The 22589-nt window shown below is 56.2% G+C and overlaps 3 protein-coding genes across 3 annotated transcripts; 2 read left to right on the top strand and 1 right to left on the bottom strand.

Moving 5' to 3' along the window:
* On the top strand, positions 1 to 3736 carry BESB_002190 (metal cation transporter, ZIP family protein; the record flags this gene model as incomplete). Its single annotated transcript, XM_029358974.1, has 6 exons — positions 1 to 160; positions 593 to 787; positions 1515 to 2093; positions 2692 to 2810; positions 3239 to 3391; positions 3569 to 3736. 6 exons carry the CDS (start codon positions 1 to 3, stop codon positions 3734 to 3736), a joined length of 1374 nt encoding a protein of 457 aa, XP_029221887.1.
* Positions 3737 to 6662: 2926 nt separating this feature from the next.
* On the bottom strand, positions 6663 to 12428 carry BESB_002180 (uncharacterized protein; the record flags this gene model as incomplete). Its single annotated transcript, XM_029358973.1, has 1 exon — positions 6663 to 12428. One exon carries the CDS (start codon positions 12426 to 12428, stop codon positions 6663 to 6665), a length of 5766 nt encoding a protein of 1921 aa, XP_029221886.1.
* Positions 12429 to 17942: 5514 nt separating this feature from the next.
* Positions 17943 to 22589, top strand: BESB_002170 (rhoptry neck protein RON10; the record flags this gene model as incomplete). Its single annotated transcript, XM_029358972.1, has 7 exons — positions 17943 to 18204; positions 18693 to 19189; positions 19564 to 19813; positions 20199 to 20278; positions 20463 to 20938; positions 21253 to 21470; positions 21667 to 22589. 7 exons carry the CDS (start codon positions 17943 to 17945, stop codon positions 22587 to 22589), a joined length of 2706 nt encoding a protein of 901 aa, XP_029221885.1.

The raw sequence follows: 22589 nt of genomic DNA, 5'->3' as shown, positions 1-22589 counted from the left end.
ATGGGGGGCATGGAGGCGTCGTCGGCTGCGTGGTGGGGCAGTAAGATCAGCGCGATCTTCATTCTGATGGCTGTGGGCGCGTTTGGGGCGTGGATTCCTCTGGCTCTGCGAAGATGCAAGCTGGACAAAGTCATCGCCATTCTGAACACGTTCGCTGGAGGTGAGAGGAAAAGCGGAAGAGGCCAAGGCGAGGGGGGGGCGGGGGGGCAGGCTCTCTCTGTATTTTCTGCTAACGCATTCTTTATAGTAGATTTCCTCTCTTCCACACGTGCGTGGGCAGAATAGAAGGCAGAGAAGTGTGGAGAGTCGCTAAGGAATTGTCCGGACGCAGCCGTAATCAAGGGAGTGGGTCGCTTCCAGGTCATCGCTCAGGTAGAGGGAATTTCTTACTGCGGGATTCTCGCTCCGGGTGGTGTTTCAGTTGATTGCGCCGCGTGCGTCTGTTCCACTTTTTTCTCTACATGTGTTTGCTTCCGCGTTGCTGCACTGGGCACTTCTAAGCACCCCTGGAGTGGAGACCGAATATGGCGCGCATTTCGGCTACGCAACGCGGGGAACTTTCTGGTGGGCGGATGTGTGTGTGTTCCCACAGGGGCGTTTCTCGGGCTTTCTGTCTTCCACATCATGCCTGAGGCGGCGGAAGACATTGAGAAGGCGAATGTGCTTTTGGACGTCGGAGGAGGAAACCACTTCAACTTGGCCTATGTCTTCCTCTTCCTTGGCTATCTCGCCATCCTTGTCTGCGAGCGCATTCTTACCGTCGATGACGCCCACGGCTCCCACACAGGTACATATTCGAGACAAATCTGAAGCCGTTCTCGGCGCAGCTAGGTGTTGAGCAGACAGTACTGCGTTAGATATACGCCTGCCCAGTCTCGCAGAAGCGAATACGCAGGGAAACCCGCGTAGAGGCATTTTCAGCGGCTGGATATTTTATCGCTATCAGTGCAGATGGAAACGCGCAGCTTTGTCTCGGTTTTACGTTGAGCAGGCCTCTGTTATGTGGGCTGCGAATGGTGACGTGGGAGGTGGAGTCTGGGTTGCACATCAGCCTTGTCTGTAGCATTCCGGCGCATTAACTAATTAACATGCAGCCGGGTGAGGTGAGCAGGCGAGAGTGACTAAGTCGTCAGCAGTGGAGGTCAAATATCAGAACAGCGTGGCTGTCCATTCAAAAAAAATTCAAGGTGACAATCAGTAGCGTCACCTTTGTGCCTCACTTCACGGCCACGGGCTAGTTGGATCGTATGACTCGTCTTCTTGGTCTGAGCAGCTCAGCGCTGAACGCTGAGCAGCATTCGTTTCTTCTTCAGCGTTCCCTTTGCCTGGGGACTCCTGGGGGGCATATTGGGAGCCGAGGAGGGGTTCCGTTTGCAGCGGAACGCGGGGTGATATGGCGGTGTCGGGGGCTGGTGCTGATGTGGGCAAATGCCCTGTGGAAGCTTCATTTCTTACCAGCGATGTCTCTCTGCACTCCCAACGATTTATCATGAGGCTTGAGTCTTTGCGTGCAGCGGGAACGATAAGCGAAGATGTGCCCGGGGCACAAGCGGAGCGCGGGAGCGACGCTACTCTGTGCTGCTTGCATACCGCAGGCGGAAATGTGGAGCTTGAGAATGTTGCGACACAAGCAGAGGAGCGGACAGGCGACAGCTGCGTGAAGGGTCGCGCAGCTTTGTGTCGCGCTCCCAGCAGAGACATCACAGAGAGCCCAACAGAGCCTCACAGCGTGGTAGTCGCGCTGGGCGGTGCGGGAGAGGGGAGAGCGAGGGTCACCAACGGCGCGGAAGAACTCGCGTCTGGAGGCGGAGAGGGGACCGGTGGTGAGATGAGCAAAGCCTGCGCTGTGGAGATGGACCGGCCTGGCGATAAGAAAGATAGCGCCGCCGAAGGCAACGCAGTGGAAAACAGGCAGAAGTGTCGCGCGGTGACTGCGGGAGGAGACGAGGAAGACTGCTTGGTCGAAGTGGCGCAAGGAACGACCAAGGAGGAAGAAGGTCGCGCGACTTGCTTCTGCTTCACAAAAAAGTCTGAATTTGATGGAGCGTCCTTCTTCTTGATGATTGCGCTCGCCATACATGGGCTCTTCGAAGGTACGGAGCGAGCTGTTGTATCCCACTTGTCCGGGATACCGTGGAAGCGCTGTCTGCAGTTTCTGCGGCCTGCTCCAGAGAACAGTGCCCCGCAGCGCTTTATCAGGGTTGGAGGAGACTTCTCTCCATCGTGTGTATCCAACGGTGCGTCAAGTAGTCCGGGGGCGGCGTGGGGGTGTGTCGCTAGTGGCGGAAAGGCGCTGTGAGAACGGGGCTTGCTCGGCTTCGGGACGGTTGGGTGTTCACTTCTTTTCGCCAGCCTCGGTTCATGGGGAGGGCGACCCTGCATATATATAAATCTATGTATATATACATATATGCGACAAGTCGCGCTCAGGGGGTTGCTGGACGGCGCTCGCGGCTTGAGTGTTGGTGGGATAGCCGTGCCATCGGGAGTCTGAGAAAGGCTGCGACTCTGTTCAGGGTTCGGCGTGAGGCGCGTGGTGTCTCATTCGGACCGACTGCAGCGGCCGCGCGAGAATGCGATGCATATAACGCATCCTCGGTACGCACGTACGAGGGCAGTGTGATGCGCGGTGCGCGGTTTCTGGAAGAGAGGCAATTGTTTTCCTCCCTGTGCATTTGTTCGTCTGTGCAGGCATGATTGTTGGATCAGAGATGAATCTGATTTCTGTTTGGGTCATCACGAGTGTTATCGCGGCCCACAAGTGGGCAGAGTCACTCATGCTCATGTCCCAGTTCATCGAGCGTGGCCTGGTAGGGAGCGTGTCTTGAGAAGGCGGACTTTGTGTTGCGAATCGTCAGGCGCGGAAGGGCGGGCCTGGTGTTGCTGGAGAGATACGACGTTCGCCTGGAGGAGAGCAGGGGGTCAAGGGAGGAGCGAAGTTGGCGCGCAAAGCGGAGACTAGCATATACGTCGCCGGGCTGTTTTGGATGTCTATTCAACGCGGACGCAGTACACTGTGTCTTGGGTTTTTTCTTGGGCGCGTTATCGTGAGAGCCCAGCATACACTTGTTTTAGTTGTTAAGCCGATCTAGAGGTGTGTATGCAAGATATTTACAGAACCGTTCGCTGTGGACGATGTGGCATTTCTGGTCGCTTGCTGTGGGTTGGTTCTTTCGGTCCGCCGTCTGCCTGATCTCGGGCTTCAAACCTTCTCTATCTCGTGTGTTGGTTGCTGCAGGATCCCCGGTGGTATTGGACTCTTATGGGTGTCTTTGTCGCCTCCTCGCCGGTCGGAATTTTGATTGGCCTCGGTCTGAGTAACGAGGGAGTTGTGGCTTCAGGCGTCTGCAATGCGCTGGGCGCAGGGACGCTCCTCTATGTCGCGGCAGAGGTACGGTGTTTTCTGGTCACGGTCCTCGCGTTTTCTCACAATGCAGGACAGTGCATCGATACGAGAATTAAAACGTAAGGTGTCATCGGCAGCAAGAGAGTGCGCTGAGGGTGAAGTTGTGGGCGTAGTTTGCATCTCGAACGGTCGTCTGTGTGTTGCGATTCATCTGCTGTGCAGACTTCCGCAGCCGTCTTCGTAGGATCGCGCAAAGAGCGCGTCATCCAACTCCTCGTGTACTGCTTGGGGGCGGCGATGGTTCTTGGCCTGACGCTTCTGGATTTGACACTGGAGAGCTCTGTGGCTGGCAGCTCATCCTTGGAAGAGATCTCGGCGCCTGCGCTGTAGTGCCGGCGTCGCCAGTGCGTAAAGCGCCGAGGTACAGAAGCGGCGAAGTTTCAGACGAACGCCGATTTCGTTTCAGCACGATTTTGAGAGGGTATCCGTCGCAGCAGGCGATGTGAGTTTGCATCCTCTTCTTAGCAATACTCCTCCGCGTAGCAAAGCTTGGGACCGTAGTAATTTGGCGCACGAGTCGCTGAGAACAAAGAGAACGGGACTTGAGATCGCTTTGTGGAAGAACCGTGGGCGCGCTTGAAACGCAGCGTCGACCCCGAGTCACAGTCAGTCAACTGCGTTCCGTGTACGACGTGTAAAACGCGTCGTACTTCTCTTTTTTAGATTTCGGGGTATTAAGTCTTTTTCCCGGCACTACCCTCTGCTAGTGGCAGCAGAGGCGAAGGCGACGAGTGAAGAACCAGCGAGAGAGAGGTGTCCTCCTCTCGTGGAGACTTTCGCTTCATTTAGGAACGTAGATTTGCGGAAAGCAGTAGAGACGCGAAGCCTTCTTAGAAATGTCTCTGAGTTTGTGACTTCTCGGCCGCCTGTCTCTTTGTATTTGAAGTCCGCACACGTGGGGAATCCGCCCGCTGGCAGCGCAGCTCTGGGTGCCGGCGAAAGGAGGGTTTCCATGTCGGATGCATTATTCGCTGACGGAAAGTAAAATACGCGAATTCCGCTTGAGGGAGGGGGAATGGGTGCCAGGTATCAGACCTTTTGTGGGGCGGGGGTGAGGCGTCTCGTGCCTGGGTGCAGTAGTGGCTAGGTTGCGGTTGGGAAGCCACATGCGCATTTCTGAATGGTCCTCGTGTATGGAACGAGTATTAGGAGCCGAGACGCAGCTCGCCTTGAAGGTTTTGAAGGAAGTCTGCCGTCTCACCGGGCGCTGGTCATCTGCTGGACTGGAGACGATGAGCCAAGGAGCTTTTTCGAGTTTTGTGACGGTCTCAGCGCGAGGTGTGGAGTATCTATTACGTCGGTGTGTAGCTGGCAAGGAGTGCCGTGGCGTGTAAGCTGCGCCGGAAAGGGGGTTGTTTTCCCGGATCGACGTCGCCGCTGGACGAGCCAGCTTGCGGAAGATGAGGCGCGCACGCCAGCACTCACACCCAGTGAGAAAGGCTGTGTCCACGAGTGTTTCTTGGGGCCGTGGCAGCAGTTGCTGCAGGGATCCTGGGCTACGGTCCCCCCATGATTTTCATACATTACGGCAGATCGAGTTGGAGCTGGAGCGATGTGTGACGAGGGAAGCGTCAAGCGGTTCAGTAATCCGTGCGATTTGCTTGGTGAGCCGCTCCTGGAAGCCCAACATTCGCGCCGCAGGTAGGGGGAGATCACCGACCGTCGTCGTTTACGTGGTTCGGTGTCTCTCGCTATCACGGCCCTTGTCTAGGTGAGAAAGGCTCACGGCGTGAAGATAAGGGAGAAGAGTAATGTAGAGAAAACATGCACGCGGTATGCGCTTGTCGTTGCTGAGCGACTCTTTGTTTGCGTCTTCCCTGTGTAGGGGGTCATCCACGTTGTGCGGCTTCTCTACCCGCCGGGTGGATGTGTTGCACGTATTTCATAGTTTTTTGATTTTGCTGCCTGTATCCGCAGGCAGATTTCATGTTATTTTCTCACTTCTTGTGCGCATTACATGGGCAAGCATTTCACAATGGTAGACGGGTAATATTGTTCTGTGTGACAGAGAGGCACACGATGGTTAGGGATTCATGCTTGCAGAAAACAGAGGGCGTGCTTTCGTTGTGGCTGAGCCCGTAGAAGCACCTGGGAGCCTCTTATTGTTGGTGACTCCGCTTTTTCGCTCCTAGCAAAAGTAAAGGTCCATGCGACACACTATCTTATTATAGCTCGTATATTTTCTATCTCCGCTGAAGATGTCTATGGCGCGATACTTGCAATCAGTGGTACCAAAGTTGGGTTTTATTGCCCTTTCTTCGGAGGGAGCGCACGGGATCCTCTTGTCGTTCTCTTACTCGTGTGTAGAGCATGCCTCGAGACAGCTTTGGTGCGTCCCGAGTCGGTCGTCGTATGTCAAAAGGTGCTTTTCAAGTGATTGCGCATTCACGCGTTGACCGTTTGTCCTGTAATTTTGTGTCTCTATTTGCGTCGAATTTGGCGTCTTTTTTAACGAAAGAGCCTTTTCCGCTGTTTTGCTTCCAGTCGATCTCAAAACAGCTATCCTTGCGTGGGTGTTCGCGTTCTCCGTGTTTAGGGGGCGTAGGAAGTGATCTTCCCGGTATGCATCACGCGGACCTATAATGTGCGTCCACAAGGTTCGGGCTGGAGCAGCAGAGGTTCCCAGGCCACCACGGTCCGCCTGCCGCCAAACACGTCTTCGCCCTCGCGGCGATGCGCTACGCTGCATGGTGCAGTGGTTCGCACCCCGCTGCGGGCTGCATCCTGCGTACTGAACGCTCTACAGATGACTACTTTCGCTTCTGTAGCCGACAGCAGCTCAACTCTGGAGCAATCTCAGCACACTTTAGCTAGACGCCGTACGCCTTTGAACGGCAGTCGCCAGCGCTGTGTTGTAGACGACGCCTAGTCGAAGGATGCGCAACAGGGCCAACCGTTTCTGCTGTTCAAACGTTAATAACGGCGCTCGTATCCTGGCGGGCATTCACTACTACATAATGTAATCAGAGTTGACAGTCGTGCGCGCGCAAGGGAAGGTCTTCGAGAGCCGCGTAAACGGCTTACTGATGTGAGGGTCGACCGTGCATCTGAACGTCGATTCGGATAAGGTTCTTGCAGCAACGGAAAAGCCTATATACGTTTCGCAGTTGGACCACCAAATAGGCGGATCTCGGTGTTTTGCACGGTACGACGCTATCACAATTGTTGCCTTCATTTCTCAAGTCCTCTCGTCGTTTCATTGCACACAAGTGCTTCACTTGCGAAAGTCCTGTTTACAGAATTGAATGCAGCGCTGTCACAGTGCATTTCCGTATTCGCTCACAAACCGGGCTTCAGGGAAGCCACCGCAGAGGCCGCACGGCACGAGCTCCACGCACAACGCTGCGCCCGCTCCTCGCTGCAGCTTGACAGAGGCGCCCACGCAATGTGTTGATTTCTGTCCTCCCATAGCGCCTGAAGAGGAGCGCGCAGAGGCGGGCTGGGTTGCGTCCGGCTGAACCGGGCACCTGCAGACGGATCGACCAGGGCGCACTTCCCACACAGTTCTGCGCACGACAGAAGTATCGTCAAAGGAAGAGCGCGTGACCACGTGTGAGCCTTGGCACTCTGTCTCAAGCTCAGTGCTGCCGGCGCGCCTGTGTAGGAGGGCCGTAGATAAGCGACGCGCCGCGTGGTAGCGGGAAACGGGAATTTCTGCGCCGCGGGCTCTCTCAGATATGGCACCTTGTTCCTCTGGGAACACACTCTGTGTATCATATGCGTTAGAGTCGTCTCGTTGTACGTGGCTTGAACTGTGCATTCTTGACTCACGGCGCTCTCCGCCTCGATCCTCTCTCGCGTTCAACCGCCACACATTGCACCGGCTCGATCCGCGAGGCTCTTGCGGAGAATTTGAGTCAACCATTGAATCTCGGGAGGAAGCCCCAGGTCGATGCTGGTAGTTTGGATTGAGCGCCTGCTGGCCGTCGACATTCTCAGGGCCTGGAGAAGCCTGCGGGGAAGGCGAGCCGCCCGTGCTGCCGTCAAGGGCATTATCTCCACAAAAGCGTTTTTCTGCTCCCACCGTCCACGACGCCGCGCCAGGTGTGGCGCTTCGGATTTGATGCAGAACTCTGCTGTCTGCTGCAGTCAGCTCTACCAGCGTTGGCTTTGTCGCACTCCGGCCGTCCGCGTCACGGCCTCCCGCGGTGACGGTTCCCCAACGAACGATGCCCGATGCAGAAATATGCAGGCAAGCGGAGCGAGTCCGAAGAGAGGGGCTGGAGCACGACCGCCGCTCTCCCGCCTCCAGCTTCGGCCGGCAAGTTTCACTGATGTAGGCCGTAGTTCCTCGTGCGTTGAGTTGCTCTCGCGTCCTTTCACCCTCAGCTGTTGCCTTGGCTTCTTTCTCGGCATCGACTGCCAGACTACGACCCCCGTCGAACGAAGGAGTTCGGCGCGGGGGCAACGGGGCACTAAATGTGGGACTAATCAGGAAGCTGGGCCGTGACTGGTGTGGGGGGAGTATGACGGCCTCCACGCTTTTTCGCGCTTGGTCAGCTTGCGTTCCCGCTTGAGATGCAAGCCCCTCCCGGGCACCTGATGGATAAGTCTCGACATCGTGGTAAATGTGGCGACCTTCCATGCGTCCAATACGCTCGTCAATCGAGCAGCCAACGGTTTCGTCCGTGTTGTTGGACGACAGACTAATTCCTTGTTTCCCCGCTCCTCTGTTTGTGCCGCCACTCCTCCGCACGCTCATCCGAGAGCTGCCCCTTGGAATCCTCAAACACGCACACAGTGCCCTAGAGCTTGCCTCTGACAACGGCTGGCGAACGGATGTTGGGGAACCCGGTGAGCCAGGGCTGCGGGGGCTTACCACGCGGATGCCGTAATGTTGAGGCCTGGACAGGCGGTTTTCGCATTTGCTTGCAGCTGACGGAATTCGCTTACGGCGATCGCCTGTCGCCTCCAGCGCGTGTCCACTGACTCTCGCGCCTACAGATTCGTCGGCTCTGGCAAGCACTGAAGTCAGCCGCTCTCCGGCGGGAGACGGAGCAGCTGAAGCTCGCTGCGAGAAGGTGCTGATGCTGTTGCTGGGTTTCTGGTTGTTTCGTTGCGACGGCAACGCGGGACGACACGGAGAGGAAGGGCCTGGGTCTGAGGCTCTGCTGCAGTGGGAGGGCTGCTCCACCCGGTTGGAGAAATATGTGCAGCTGGACAAGGAATCAGACAGCGAAGGCGAGGAAAGAGACCTCGCAGACTTCGGCAACCGCGGTCCCTCCGGCTCTGCTCTGTCAGCGGTCGCCGTAGGCTCGCCGAAGTGACTGGTCATCGACGGTAAGCGAAGGGAGCGCCGAAAGCTTCGGGCTAGCATGTCCCGCGAGAGGGGTTGTTCACCACCCGCGATGGCGTCCGTTCTCTCGCTCGCTGCTCTGTCTTTCGGGCGAGGCCCTCGCTCCATCCGCCCAGTCTCCCTCCCAGGGAGGCAGAGCGTGGGAAACGCACTGCGCGCGGCCTCCGACCTCGCAAAGCCGTCAGGCGCAGAAATCACGGGTCGCCGTCCCTCTGCCTTCGGTCTCCTGTCTCCGAGATCGGTGCCGTTCCTCTGCGACCGACCGGGGCTCCGCGGCTCGCAGCCGGGAGCTGAGATCGAACGCGTGATAGGAGTCTGTATGCACCGGTCCGAAAAACTGCTCCTTCCGTTCTCCTCTGCCTTCGTCCTTTGTCGCTGTGCATTCGTGGACAGCAGCGAAGAATGAGAATCGTCTGCAAACGTGCGGATGTCCCTGAGGAAGCGCCACCCCTGTTTCGTTCCCGGATCCCGCCTGGCCGGTTCACGCGACGCCCAGTCCCGGCTCCACTGAAGTTGGAAGGAGTCCTCTCTGCAACGCAGGACTGCCTGCGCAGTCGTTTCCTGTCCGTAGACCGGATTCTTCCCGGCGAACTCGGTCTCGGATCTCAGGCCGCCTAGCTGCGAAGAGCTCGCTTCACGCTGCATCCACGGTTCCTTGATTCGACCCTTCAGATAAAGAGACGACTCCGTTCCGCCCCGAGGGGACGACGCTCTCCGAAGGGACGAGGCTCTCCGAAGGGAGCTTTGAGGCGATTCCAGTGGATTTCCACGCAGTGACGAATACGCACACACATTTGACGACAGGCGACCTGCAACCGAAGAAGTAGCAAGTAAAGGAGAATCCAGCACTGCAGCCGGTTGCGTGTTATGCCTGGCGCCGCCTCCTCTTTCTGAAAAGCGACCCGCAGTAGGAGAGCCTTTCTCTCGATTGCACGAGGGAGAAGATGCGGCGCAAGAAGCCTGTGTCGGCCGCACCTCCTCTGACTCCGTAGGTTGCTGCTGTGTCCCGAGTGCGCTCCCGCGCAACGGACGCGTCTTTTCACATTCGTCACCTTCGCTGGGGCCGCATTCCTGTCTCTCACGGTTTTCTTCGTCGTCACTATTGCGCCACGTCTGCCTTTCAGGTTGACGTCGAACGCGGGCAGACGACTCTGTGCAGTTCTCTCTTCTGTATGTGGCTCGATGTAGAGACGAAATGCGCGACGAACTTCGTGCGTGCCTTGAACGCAGTGCAGTTTGACGGCCCATGTGTGTCGAGCCCTTGCCCTCCTCACACTCTCTCTTCTCGCCGGCTGGCATCACCTCCTGCGATTCGCCGACACTCTGCTTGCATCGCCGATCCTCTCCTGTGTCTACCCGCTCTGCGGCTGCGCACCAGCTCCGCTCGGCTCCTTGCTTCTGGTCCGCGAGTCCGCAGACGGCATCAGCTGCAGCTGCTTTGTCGCTCGCAGCGCCGTCCGTTCTGCTGCGCGCCGTTGCCGCTGCTGCTCCCCTCACGTCAGCGTGAGGCACGCAGACGGAAACGCCAGAACTCTCGACGCCTCTGTCGGCTCTGACGGATAAACGACCGAGCAGGACTGGCATCTCCGCCTGCGTTCGGCCAGAGGGTTCCCTTGGTCTCTTGCTGCGGGTGCGCCGCTCTGTATTTCGCGAGTGTGTCCCATCCGGGTCGTCGCTGCCTCTTAAGGAACGTAGAGGTGCGGACTCGGGACACAATCCTGGGTGGATGGAGCCTAGTCCTCGCGGTGAGCAAGACAGATCGCTCGGTTGATGCTCCTGCTCCACTCTCCATCCTCCTCCGGACGTTGGCTCCTGGTTCCCATGCGAAGTTACACGCCGTCCAGTGAATGCCTGCCTGAAGCTTGCGCCTTCTTGATTCTCCCCTGAGAATTCAGTTTCTTGCTGAGTGCTGTTTTGGCTGGGCGGAGGTGCTGCCTGCCCTTCGTGGTGTCGAACTCCGCCCCAATCGGGAGTGCCAGTCGCCTCAATCATTCTTCGGGTCCCACCACTCTTGACTCTAGTCTCCGAAGCAAGAGAGAAGTGGCCTGAAGTAAAATGGATCGGACTACGTGTGCGTCTCTGCCCTCGCTGGCACTGTAAGGGTGTTCCTGCCTCAAAAGTCGTTCGCGCGGAACCATCCTCTGCCTCCTCATGAGACGGCAACGGACTCGTTTCCAACGCGCGGCAGCCATTTCTCGCCGTGCTTGCTGCGACTCGTTTCACACTGAGGCAGGAAACCTCGTTCTCGTAACCGGCTGACGCAGCGGAGGAGCGTCGCAGAGGCCATTGAGACAGGGGCGGAGGGTCTCTGGCAGGAGAGCGGGTCACAGGGGTGCCTTGCAAACTCGCAAGCATGCTGGTGGCTCCGAACGGGATTGCTGAAGTGGTTCTACGGCTCTGGAAGAGAGGCACACTCGACGCAGGCGGCTCGCCGGGGCTGGTGGCTGAGGCAGGCGTCGGTTGCGGCCGACTAGGAGGCGGAGCAGTAGTGGACGGAAAAGACGAGGGCGAAGCAAACGGCCGGTCGCCTGGCGTGGCGGAGAAAACTGAGCAGTCGGAGGCAGGGGTTCGACAGAAAAGCGTAGTACGTTCCAAGCTTAGCCGGCCGTCAGCAGTTGATGAAGCCCGCGACGTCCCTCCTGTCGGCGTGCAGAAAATGGGACGAGAACAGGGGGCAGACGCAGGAGGCTCTTGTGCCTCATCCGCCCGTGCAGCTCCTTGCCCCTTTGGGTAGTGTCTGGTGGACAGGCTGACCGTCAGTCCCATGTGAGACCCTTGAGCGTGTTCTGCTGGTCCCTCAGACGGTCTAGCTACAGGCTCACTGCTGCCTGACTCAACTTCCCCCCTCAGTCTCGCCGTCGCACGGTTCACTCGCGACGCAGTCGCCAAGGGTCGAGAGCTCCGCCTCTCTGGCGCGCCCTTCCCGTTTGTGATGTGCTTTGTGTCCGCTGGAGCCATTTGTTTCCGCCCTCTAGACGCGATTGACGCACTTTTCTCCAGCTCTCCTCCGGCGCGCTGTTTTGCTGCTACACAGCAGAGACAGACTCCACGTGAGCATCCCCTGCAAACGTGTTTTGTATCCTTCCGTCCAGGAGGCTCAGCGGCGGAGCAAGACAATGGAGCGCGCCCGTTCGCCCAGGCAGCGGGGCGTCCGAGCACTGGCGAAGCACTGCCGCTGCCGTCGATTCCTCTCTTTAAACCGAATTTCTCAAGTCGAGGCGATCTCCGCCGAGACGGCGCCACGGCCATCCTGTCCCCCCGTGGCTCTGTAGCAGCGGAAGGCACCAGCGGTCTGCTATGGTTTCGTTTTGGCAGGACTGCGCTCCTCTGCGGCTTTCCCGGCCTCTCCATTTCCTGCCCCGAGACGCGAAGCGACCCGGCGAACGAACCGCACGCCTGAGACATTGCCCGGCTCGGGTGCGTGCTCGTGTCAGTCCTCTCTTCTCCGGTGACATTCCAAGGGTTTGTTGCTTTCTCACGGCGGAAGTGAGAATACGCGGAAGACGCTGAGTCCGGTGTGCGTCCACACTCGGCGGAAGACTCCCGTCCGTCCGCTCCGAGCCTGCCCCAGGCGTTTCTGTCCGAGAGGAAGGAAGCGTCAGTAGGTTCCTCCTGGCTTTGAAAACCCCTGGTCGCAGGAAAAGGATCTGGAGCTCCGGCGCTCGCGGGTCGAAGTCGGTTGGACGAAGTGGAAGAAGCCGAAACCTCTTCTCGCGTCAACACCATTGCGGCTCCACTTCGTGGCAGGAGAGACAGTGTTACCAGACCAAGCGACGCGCAGCACACTCGCCGTGGGCGGCCTTCGCTTCGCCGGGCATATTTGAGGTGTCTGTGCCGAAGGCGACCCTGAGGACGTTGAGGTTGCCCACAAGTTTGCAGTCAAACGCGTCAGCCGTTTCAAAGCCCGAGAACGACAGGCCGAGCAAGACACAACGACGCGCTGAAGACCAGGTCTCAGTAGAAGCTGAGTTGAACCCGGACAAGCAGAAGAATGGCAAGCCACTATCGTCTTCACCGCTACACGCGAGTCACAGGAGAAGGGAAAATAGCGGGCCCTGGTGCGTGCGCAGGAGAGGAAAGACATACGAGGCCACAGGAGGAGACGCAAGTAAAGCCTGCCATGGACCTCCGATTGAAACATGGGCGTCGCCTACAGGGGACGCCTCGTGCTGAGTACATCGCTGGAGGCGCGCTGGATGGCGCACCAGAGGCGGGTGGAGTGAGCGACGCAGCGGCCACGCCAACTAAAACTGAACAAGAAAACGCTGCCGACTCGTACAGCAATACGAAGAGTTGTCTGAATGGGAGCTGAGCAACTGTCATGCTGACGGAGATGCCCCGAAGGCCAAGGCGGCGTCGATACGTTCCGCACAAGGCGTATTCGCGTGTACATTGGTGGGGTCCGTTGGCTGGACGGAAAAGAATTTTGGGATTTGGGTGCGTCGGCAAACAGAAAAAAGGCGAGTAGAGGTCACGATGAATCGTACAATTCAAGACAAGGGACCTCAGGGAAGTTCGTTAGTCGCTGTCCTTCCCCCAGTGGGCTCGTTCTGATTGACAAGCAATTCCAAACGGTGCGACCACGCAAAATCCCCCCGGAAATATGCAGACCAAACTGTTGGTATGGAAAGACATTGGTACCGGCCTCGGGGTCTAATCAACTAACGCAGGATACTGTGAAGCTGCATGTACTTCGTCCAGGCGGGCATGCGCTTGAGCCTCCGTCGCGGCCTGAGTCTCTTTGGAGCAAATTCCTCTTGTGTGTCGCATCTGCTTCTGGTAAGCCGAATAGGCTGCGGTGTGCTACGCACGCGAGAGTTTCATTCTGTCAAGCACTGTGCACGTACTGAAAAGTTTGGTAAGCCCGACAGGGGGTTGCAGGCTGGCACAGTCCCAGCCCGGGTTGATGTGTCGCCCCCCTGGCGCTTTCGTGCAGGGTCTGCCATTGTGCACACGACGAGGGCGGCCTTTGGGTTTTACCACCCCCCTTCACGCGCTCGGGTCAGCTGCTCCTGGCAGATCCCCGCAGAACACAGCAGCTGGAGGGGCACGGAAAAAGTCGTCCCCGTGCGTGTTCAACGACGACGTGGCAAGCGCATACAGGGAGGACAAGTAAAAAAGGAGGCGACGGACCTTGCTGCTGAGATTCCGTCCCAACCCGAGCACCGATCTAGCGCACGGCTCACTGCCAGAGAAGTGAAGTTGCGTTGCCCGTGCATCGAAGACACGCCGTGGCCGCTACCAGCAACCAGGGAAATTGTATGGTGCAAACCGGAAGAGCGATTACCATAGCTACATTTTTAGGGTTCCACACATTATATCGCATTTGGACAGGAGAAATAGTGCCGGTAGAGTAAAGCTATGTCTGTGCTCCTCAGTTTTGGGCAGGACGTTCCCCACCGTAACCTCATGAAATCGAGCCACTGCCCGTCGACTACAGTATGTGGAAGAATTACTTGCCGCCCAACGGAAAGACCTCGACAGGATCCAAGCTCATCGTGAGTATGAGACTCCACCGCTGAGAAGTGACGTGTCCTGAACACCGTCGCAGACCATCAGATTTGCCACTACACCTTGTCTACGCGAAGCTGATGTCTTTGAGTTGAAGATACATGATACCTTTCACCAGCTGCATAACTGTCCACGGAGAACGAGGCAAGCAAGATGATAAAGTGACGAGCCTTCCTCCGGCGAAAACGGACTCACCGTGCCTTAGGAAGGGGGTTATATTGTCACATGGGTTCAAAATCCTAATCAAAAAAATATGTGCTTGCTCTCAAGGTAGGAGGTCTAAGTCGGTGAGTGCAGCATAATACGTGTACGTCTCTGATTCGTCAGCTACTGTACGAGCCAGATCATCAGGCACGAGGCGAACACGCCAAAAGGCATCCTCTAGGGGAATCCCAAGTCTGTCGCTTGAACAGTGCTCTGCAGACCAGGTTGCCTTGACGCGTCCAGTGTGAGAGCGCGTATGAATGCGTCAATGCTCTCACTTTTGACTAAACTCACCGTGCCGGACACGAGGAACAGCGGCACGCCGTTTGCACTTGTCGGCGAGACACCACCCACCTACGAATGTGGGTGTCCAAGCTAACGAAGATTTCATAGGAGCCGTGTCTTTCAAAAAGAGACGCCAGTGAGCTAGCAAGCCCCTTGGAAAATCAAGACACGGCCACGTTGATTATCGTCCGGCAGCGGCCCGTGTCCGTTCAAGAAGATCCTGCAGACAGCTATTTATCGCGATGCACGCGTCCCCCAGTTGTCTTTTTCTTTCGAGATAATGTCGTTGACGTCGCAGCCGCCGCAATCCTGTGTACCACGTCTTTGTAGGTCATAATTGTGCGCATGATTCGCGGAAACAACCTTGGTTTGCACCGACCAGGTCTGTAGTGGTAACTGGAACAGGCGTAGTCTCAGCACGTTTTTCTCTTGGAAGTTGTGGTGTGACTGGGCCTATTCTCGCGGTCCGAGAGGGTTTCGCTTTCAGCAACTTCTTGCGGTTCTCAGCTGGACTTCAACGCCACGATGAGGGGCCGTCTCACATTTTTCTTTCTTCCTGCCGTCGCAGCTCTGTTGGACGCGTTTTCAGTCAGCAATCACGGTGGTCGAACCCTTGACTGTGGTGCCGACCAAAGGAGCAGGACCCTTGTCTTCGCTGAGGCAATCTCTGCCAGATCCATGGTCACCCTCTTAGAGCCGACCGACGGAGGCGAGAATAAAGCAAAGAAAACGGGTGACGGCAATTCATCTGGAGGAGACGGACAACCTGCACCCCAGCTGGGCTCCAAACTTCGCCGAAGGGGTGCCATGAAGAGAAGGAAGCGCCATTCAAAGAGCACAGAGGGGGATAAAACGAAGCAGGAGAAGAAAGCTGCAGAAGAATAGTGGAATGGCGAAAATCTACGGAGGACAATGGTGGCGAAGCTTCCAGCAAGGTGAGGCAGTCGTGGGCGAAGAGGCATACTGATTATTGACCGATGATAAGTCTCTCGGTGGTACGACGTGTTTCGCTTTTGCAGTAACAAGGATTCTCCAAGGTCCATGCCTGTGGGTCTTAAGGTGGAACGAGGCATTTACTCCGGCGTGTTGCTTTGATTCCTACGTTGCAGCTCTGTCGGGCATACAGGAGTCGCCTATTTTCCCCTTGTTTCCTTCGTTTGGAATCTGGAGAAGATCGCTTGTTGGTGCCTTGCCCGTCCACCTTTGTTCCAGAGCTGTCGGTTTCCCGACGGGCCTGTTTCACGGTCTGCGTCAGACTGCGGTCACATGCGAATGAATGCGGCGGTGTATGTGCGCCTATGCCTCTTGTTTTGAATTGTACGTTGCCACTTCATGCCGAAGCATGGGAAATGGTATTCCTCATTCGGCCTACCATGTGTAATTCACTAGAGCATGTTGCCTTTGTCATCCGACAGTGTGTAGTCGGCTCCACGCTTAGTACAGACCGCAACACTAGTAGCTGTCGCTGTCATCAAAGACAACCGCAGTCTCTGTGAAGGATTCACAAACTATCCAAAAGTTGGATCGTCCCTTATCTACATGCATTTCGTGGGAGGCTGAGCAACACGTCGGACATCGCTTGGACTGGCCTTACACGGTTCACTCTCAAGCAGGGCCCAGTTGCTAGAGCGGCTGAGAACGCTCGCCAATATAGAAGATTCTACTAGCTACAGTACACTTTTGCAGCTCTTCGTCGTTTATAAAAAAAATGTATATCTAATTAGCTCACTGCGTACTTAGAGTCAGACCACAAAAGTTCACTAATCGGGCTAGAAAATAGATCGCGTTAGTTCCCAGGAGAACGACCTCTGAACCACAAGTATGTCTTGGTACAAAGAAGCTGCCATAACATCTGCACAAAGCAGGCATTAAGAACTGCGGAGGCGTTGCTGTGGCGGCAGTGATGCGCCAATAATATATGAGCAGATACACAGTAGACACCCGCACATCACTTGGGGGTAGCGATCCGCTTTTGGCACCCCAACGATTCTGTGAGCGAGGAAGATTTCTATGCAGACGTCAATTATTGAGGCTAGGGATGTTCCGGATCATCACACAGGTCACGCCGATATTTTCGAACGAGCTGTGCACTGCCAGCCATGAAAGTTCATGTCACCGCTCTATTGATAAGATTTGAAACCCTCCACGACTTTCGGGTGCGTATAGCAAATACTCGCGTGATGTGTGAGATACAATTGGGTCATCTCCTGTTGCCATTGCGTCCGACTGAAACGCTTCACCTCACCGGCAAGCTCAGGGGGAGTCGCCGGCAAGAAATTCCGGGTCGCCGGCCGTTCGTGAGTGATATTCATGAAGGCGGCATTTGGCTGTACCCTGAGAGAGAGCAAAAATATTGTGTCTGAAAAAAAGCATCAGAATCACTCTGCTGTCCAATGTAACGAGGGTGACACGCAGTGGCAGGCCAAACCGTCACCTCGACGGGGAGTCACCTTGGATTTCCTCGGTGCTCGATCGACAAGCTGTATCGCAAGCGCCGGTTTCAATAGGAGACAGACAAGAAGCGCTTTCAAAAGGCTCCTGAGTTCAACCAATTATCTGCAGGACTAGCAGATGGGGATGAAGTTCTGCATTGACGGCACTGTCATGTTCTGCCCGTGCTGCTGAGTTCCACGCGCTCGCGGTCTCATGCGCGCAAGTGGGTAGCCGCCCCTCGTGTTGATTGCGAAACGCAGCTGCTCTCCCGTGGCACGCGTCGTGCGAGAGTGGGTTGAGCGGCTGCTTCAAGGGTCATGTGCGCGGATAGTTGACTGAGGCTTCAATGTTGCTTTATATCTGCGTATTTCCCGTTAGAACCACGGTTTTTTCGTCCGCTTCTCCAGTAATTCCATCGTTTTCTCTGATGTAGGTGGCTCTCGGCTTCCAGCTATGTCTTCCATGGCAGACAGCCAGCCGCAAAACAAATCGGCAAGACAGCAGCGGTGCGGCCAAGCGTTGCAAGCGTGTGGATTTCGCGAGCGGAAATTGCACGTGTTTTTTTGGCTCTTCCTGGCTGGTTTCTTCTCCATGAGTTTCTCTGTAGCTTCGTTTTCGCCTTACTAACGTTTCTTCTGTTTTGAGCCGGTCCATCGTCTTGGTTTGTCTTGTGACATGCCTTAATCCCTGCTGGCGGTCATTCACCAAGCCCCATTGGCGACGGGCTCAACGTCTGTTCCACTCGCAAGGCCCGCCGTAGAGGCCGTCAGTCCTTTTCAGACCAAGCACTCTTTTTTTCATTTCATCATGCCCGAAGTTGATTCGGTCCTCGGTATAAAACATGGCTATCTTGCGCCGCGCACTTGCCGGTCCCAGATCCTTTTCTGTCCTGGGGTCATGGCCATTGTTTCTTTTTCTCTCTGGACTATCCTCTTTTTCGTTCCAGCCGTGACTCCGCACAGAGCCGATGGAGCAATCGTTTCAGGGGACAAGGGCCGCCACGAGACCTATTTCGCAGGTCGACGGCCTGAGTCGCTAGTCTGGGGAGCTGCAGGTAATCTCCACGAAGGTATGCGGCTCGGTGGACGAGTTGCTTCGCAGAAGGAGAAAGGGTCACCTGGCAAGCCTAGACGCCCCCTGCCAACCAAGCCGCGCCTTGAGGGGTCGCAGCGAAAGGAAGATTCTGTTCTGTGGCACCGTATTGGGAAAATGAATGGTACACTGGGTGCACATGCGTTTACGATAAGGTGCCGGTTGTCCTCTGTGGCTCAGTTTCCTCATCCGCGTTGACGTGGCCACCGCTGCCACATAATGGCTCTTGCATTTTCTGTCCAACTCTGCTATCATCTGGAAAGACTCTCTCAGCTGTCCGTCTGCAGAGGGGAGAAGATGTGAAACGGAAGCAAAACGTCCAGATGGTGTCTGGCAGTTCATCACTCTCTTTCAGACTGGTGTCCCTAGAGTCCTGGGGAACTAGGCTCACTAGCCAATAAGGATGTAACCCTGGAATCTCTCTGAGAGGTTCCCTCTCTATGACTCTGCGTTGTGTTCCCATAGGTCGCCATGTTCTTCCACACGTCCAGGCATCCGCGGAGTCAGTTGAGTTGCCATCCTTTATTGAGACTGGAGCCGAGCCTTCACGCGGTGGGCTGTGGTCTGGCCTCAAGCAATATGTCGAGCTGGGGACCAGTGAAGAGCGAAGCCCGGTTAGAAACGGTGAAGAAGCCAAGAACGAGCAGACTCAGGAGGTGCCTCCTGAAGAGAGCGCCCGCCGTGCAGAAGCCAGCCCGTCAGAGGCAGAGCGGTCCGAAGACGGCACAGGAAATGGAGAAACGGCGGGCGACAACCAACAGGGGCGTGGAGAGGACCGACAGAGTCGCGGTCAATCAGAGCAGTTATTCAAAAAGGAAACGGGGACGGAATCCGCCGAGTACCACCGACTGGCGCAGAAGGAACTGCGCGAGGCCAGAGCTGGCTTTGTGAAGCAAACGGGAGGCACCCCCGAGGAGTATGGAGAGACAGGGGACTTTCCTTCCCTCTGTGGAGCCTGGCAGGTAAGACACGCGAAGGGCGCACACATGTGTTGAACGCATATCTGAAGGACGTAACAAAAGAAGAGGCGTCTCGGCAGAGTAAAAACTCATCGGCACCGCACGCGCTGTGCTGGTGTTCACCAGCCGCCTCGCTGTCTCGGCGCTGGAACACGGATCTGCATTTCAAATGAGCAAGTCGCACACTGTATCCATGGAAAATGCTCACGATGTCGGCCGTCAGGCATACTATGCGTACTACACCTAAACCGAAATTTCCTTCCTGCTTTCTTTGGTGGAGCCCACCAATTTCCACATAGCGCGGCCTTTTATCCCCAACCTGCGTTACCAATATCCCCACTGTGATCCTTGCGGTATCGGCGTGTTCCCCTCTTCAGACCGTACCGTCGTCACCTCATTTCGCTTCGAATACAAAGTCCAGCCGCTACAGCGAGGACGACGCCAGCCTCTTGAGCGAGCAGTCGAACGCAGGCGATCCACTACCGTATCCCACTTGCCAGTGGCTTCCTCGGCGGGGAATTCACATTTCGGAAAGACGTACTTACGGCTTTGAGCCTAATGTTGTGGACATCGAGAGGCTGGAATTCCATTCCAAAGAGGGGTGTCTGCCGAATCAGTTGGCGAAGAGTAGGTGGAGTGGACACAACCTTGAATGCTCTTTACGGTATAGCACGGTGGATGCGTCCGCACGCCTTCATTTCTTGAGTCTTCGCAGCTACGGATCTGGAAAAATTTGAATGTGCGTGCGTCCAGTGTTCCGCTGCCTGGCAAGTATAAAGAAAACTGGAAGCCTCCGCGATGCGAATATGTGGGCTCGACATCATAATATGAGACTGCGGGATTGCAGCAGAAACAGAGCACGACCAGACAGCAAGCGGTATCGTGTTCTGATCTGTTTCTTACCCGTCCAAGTACAGTGTTTCTGAGTGCTGTGACTGCCTAAGTTATCTTCATTCATCCAGACATGCGGAGATAAATGTGCACGTTGTGGCTGTTAATTGCACGTTTTCAGTTTGGCTCTACTCGGGTTTCTGGCAGCCAAAGTCCGCGGCGACAGATCCCAAGACGAAAGCAGAGGAGATGACGGTACAGGTAAGTTGACAGGGGCCAGCACAAATAAAATAGTTTCACTGGTGATAAAAGTTCATATGTCGGGGTTGACCTGTACAGTCCCTGTCGATGAATCAAAGGACCATGTCTAACAATATGACAGTGTGTGACCTGCGGGCAAGGTAACTGTCAAAGAAGGACTACTTGTGCGCTGTTTGCCTCTCAGCTTTCCTGGATGAGCGTGGAAGTTCAGATGGACGTGAACGCTGTCTCGCATGCCCAACACTTGATGCAGCCGGCGGCCATTTCGGGTACGCCGACTGCAAAGGAGAAGCAATGCTGGGAAGAAGGCGACCGACTGTGGCTGCCACCAGTTAAGCAGATGCACTTGGATCTCCGAGACATCTGTACCGAAGCCCAAGGAAATATTCTTTACTCTCAGCCTGTCCCGCCCGAGTTCATGATCGTGCCGCAGGAAATTCCTGTGAGCCACGAAGTGTTGGCGAAACGCCTCAAGCGCCGACTCCGCAGACGGCTGACTGCCATGCAAGCCAAGCACGGAAAGCAAGCCAATCTGTGGCAAGAGGAGTCTCTCAAAGAGGAGGCTGAAAAGGCGATCGAAACGAAGTGGACCGATGCCATCGAAAAACGATTTGTCACCCGCTGGAGAGACTATCTAGTCCAACAAAACCTCTGGACAGAGTAGGTGCCTGCAGTGCTCGGTAACGCGCTCTACTCATCTAGGTTGCTCGATGCACACTCCGCTGTGATGTCTCGGCAGTCTTTCGAGGCCTCCCCTTGCCGCTCTGACTGGTCCACCCAGGGCTGGTAAAATCTGCTGTAGATATCCGCCTTGATAATTTGTTTGTCGGTTTTGTCTGAACCTCTCTTTTTTGGCACCCGGTGTCTGGGCGTTTCTACCTCTCGTCTACAGTAAGCGGGTGTCACTCTGATTTTCTTCCACTAGGCACTGAGTAATTCCACGCAATGTTCTCAATCCCCATTGTGTTGCGCAGAAAAGTCTGCCAGTGGCAGTTGCTCCGAGAGAGTTGCCTGGTGCCGCCGCCTCTGGCGGGTCAATCGAAGAATGAGCACGTTTCTAAGGAAGAGAAAAAGAAAATGAAAGAAGACTCTCTGTGCTACATCCCGATGGTGCGGCACTCTCTCAGTCGAGAGGAGGGCATCGATTACCTTGAAGTACCGCTTTTCCCCTTCACCAAGGAGGCCGAGCATGGTGAGTCACAGTCACTGCAACTTCCAGCCAGAATGTGCATGCAGATACGTAGTGCCTGGTGTACGGGGCGTACATCTCAGGAGTGCCCCGCCAGGCCTAGTTCCCGCGTCGCAGGTGTTGAAAAGCGCCGTCTCCACTCTCTCGTGTAACTCTGGCTGGATCTTGGTCCACTCTTCCACTCTTCTCATGTATGCAGTGCGAATGCGCAAGGTAGGAGGCTGCAACCCGCATCTGAAGGTCAGCTTGCAGCATGGAAAGGATGCCGAAAAATTAGCAGAGGAGCAACAGCGCCACACGGCGCGAGAAGAGCTCGCCTCAGTCACAGTCGTCTCGAAAACAATCCGTCCGCACGAGCAGACGTCCTCAGCAGCTGCCGCCGAGAGGGAGGAAACCACAGCGGTGCCCGCTGTAAGCGGTGAAAAAGAAGTGAAGAAGCACGAACAGGCCGAAGCCCAGTCTGGAGCAACACAGGAGAAGAAAGCTGAGAACGCTCCTGCAGAGGAAACTGAGAAGCCGAACGTAACTGAGTCTGGTAGTAAAGAGGAGCCAGAGACCAAAACAGAGCCTGCAGAAGCGGATCACCCAGAGGTGGAAGCCCCGGTTCCTGAGGAGGCTGCTGTGAGTGAACAAGCAGCGGGTGCTTCAGCGGGAGCGGAGGAGGCGCCAAATCCCTCTCCTCCCGCTGGGGAATCCCCATCCTCTGCCGCAGTTCAGTCATCGGAGGAACAACCGGCCGCCGCGCCCGCGGCTGCAGAGGCCACGCAGACGAGCTCTGAGGAGGAAACTTCAGCAAAGGCTGCCGAAGCTAGTCAACCAGAGGCTGCGGCGCCGGTAGCAACAGAGGCGTCGGCTCAGGAAGCTCCACCTGATCAAGGCTCGCATACTGATGGCAAGGGCAGGGGAGAATCTCCCCATGCTGAAGAGGTATCCGCGCCAGAGGAAGGCTCTAAACCCTCGGGTAACGAGGCTAGTGAGCCTGAAAAAGCAACGCGGACGGGAGAAGACGAGGCCTCGGGTGAAGAGGCTCCGTCAAGTGACGGGGTTCCTGAGGAGGAAGAAGGAGGCGTGGAAGAGTCGTCGCCAGCGGAAGAAGAATCTTCGGCTGAAGAGGATGCATAG

Source organism: Besnoitia besnoiti, chromosome I (assembly GCF_002563875.1).
Source record: "Besnoitia besnoiti strain Bb-Ger1 chromosome I, whole genome shotgun sequence".
Classification (NCBI taxonomy): domain Eukaryota; phylum Apicomplexa; class Conoidasida; order Eucoccidiorida; family Sarcocystidae; genus Besnoitia; species Besnoitia besnoiti.
Note: the sequence above shows the minus strand (reverse complement) of the source record. Positions and strands in the feature narration are given on the sequence as shown.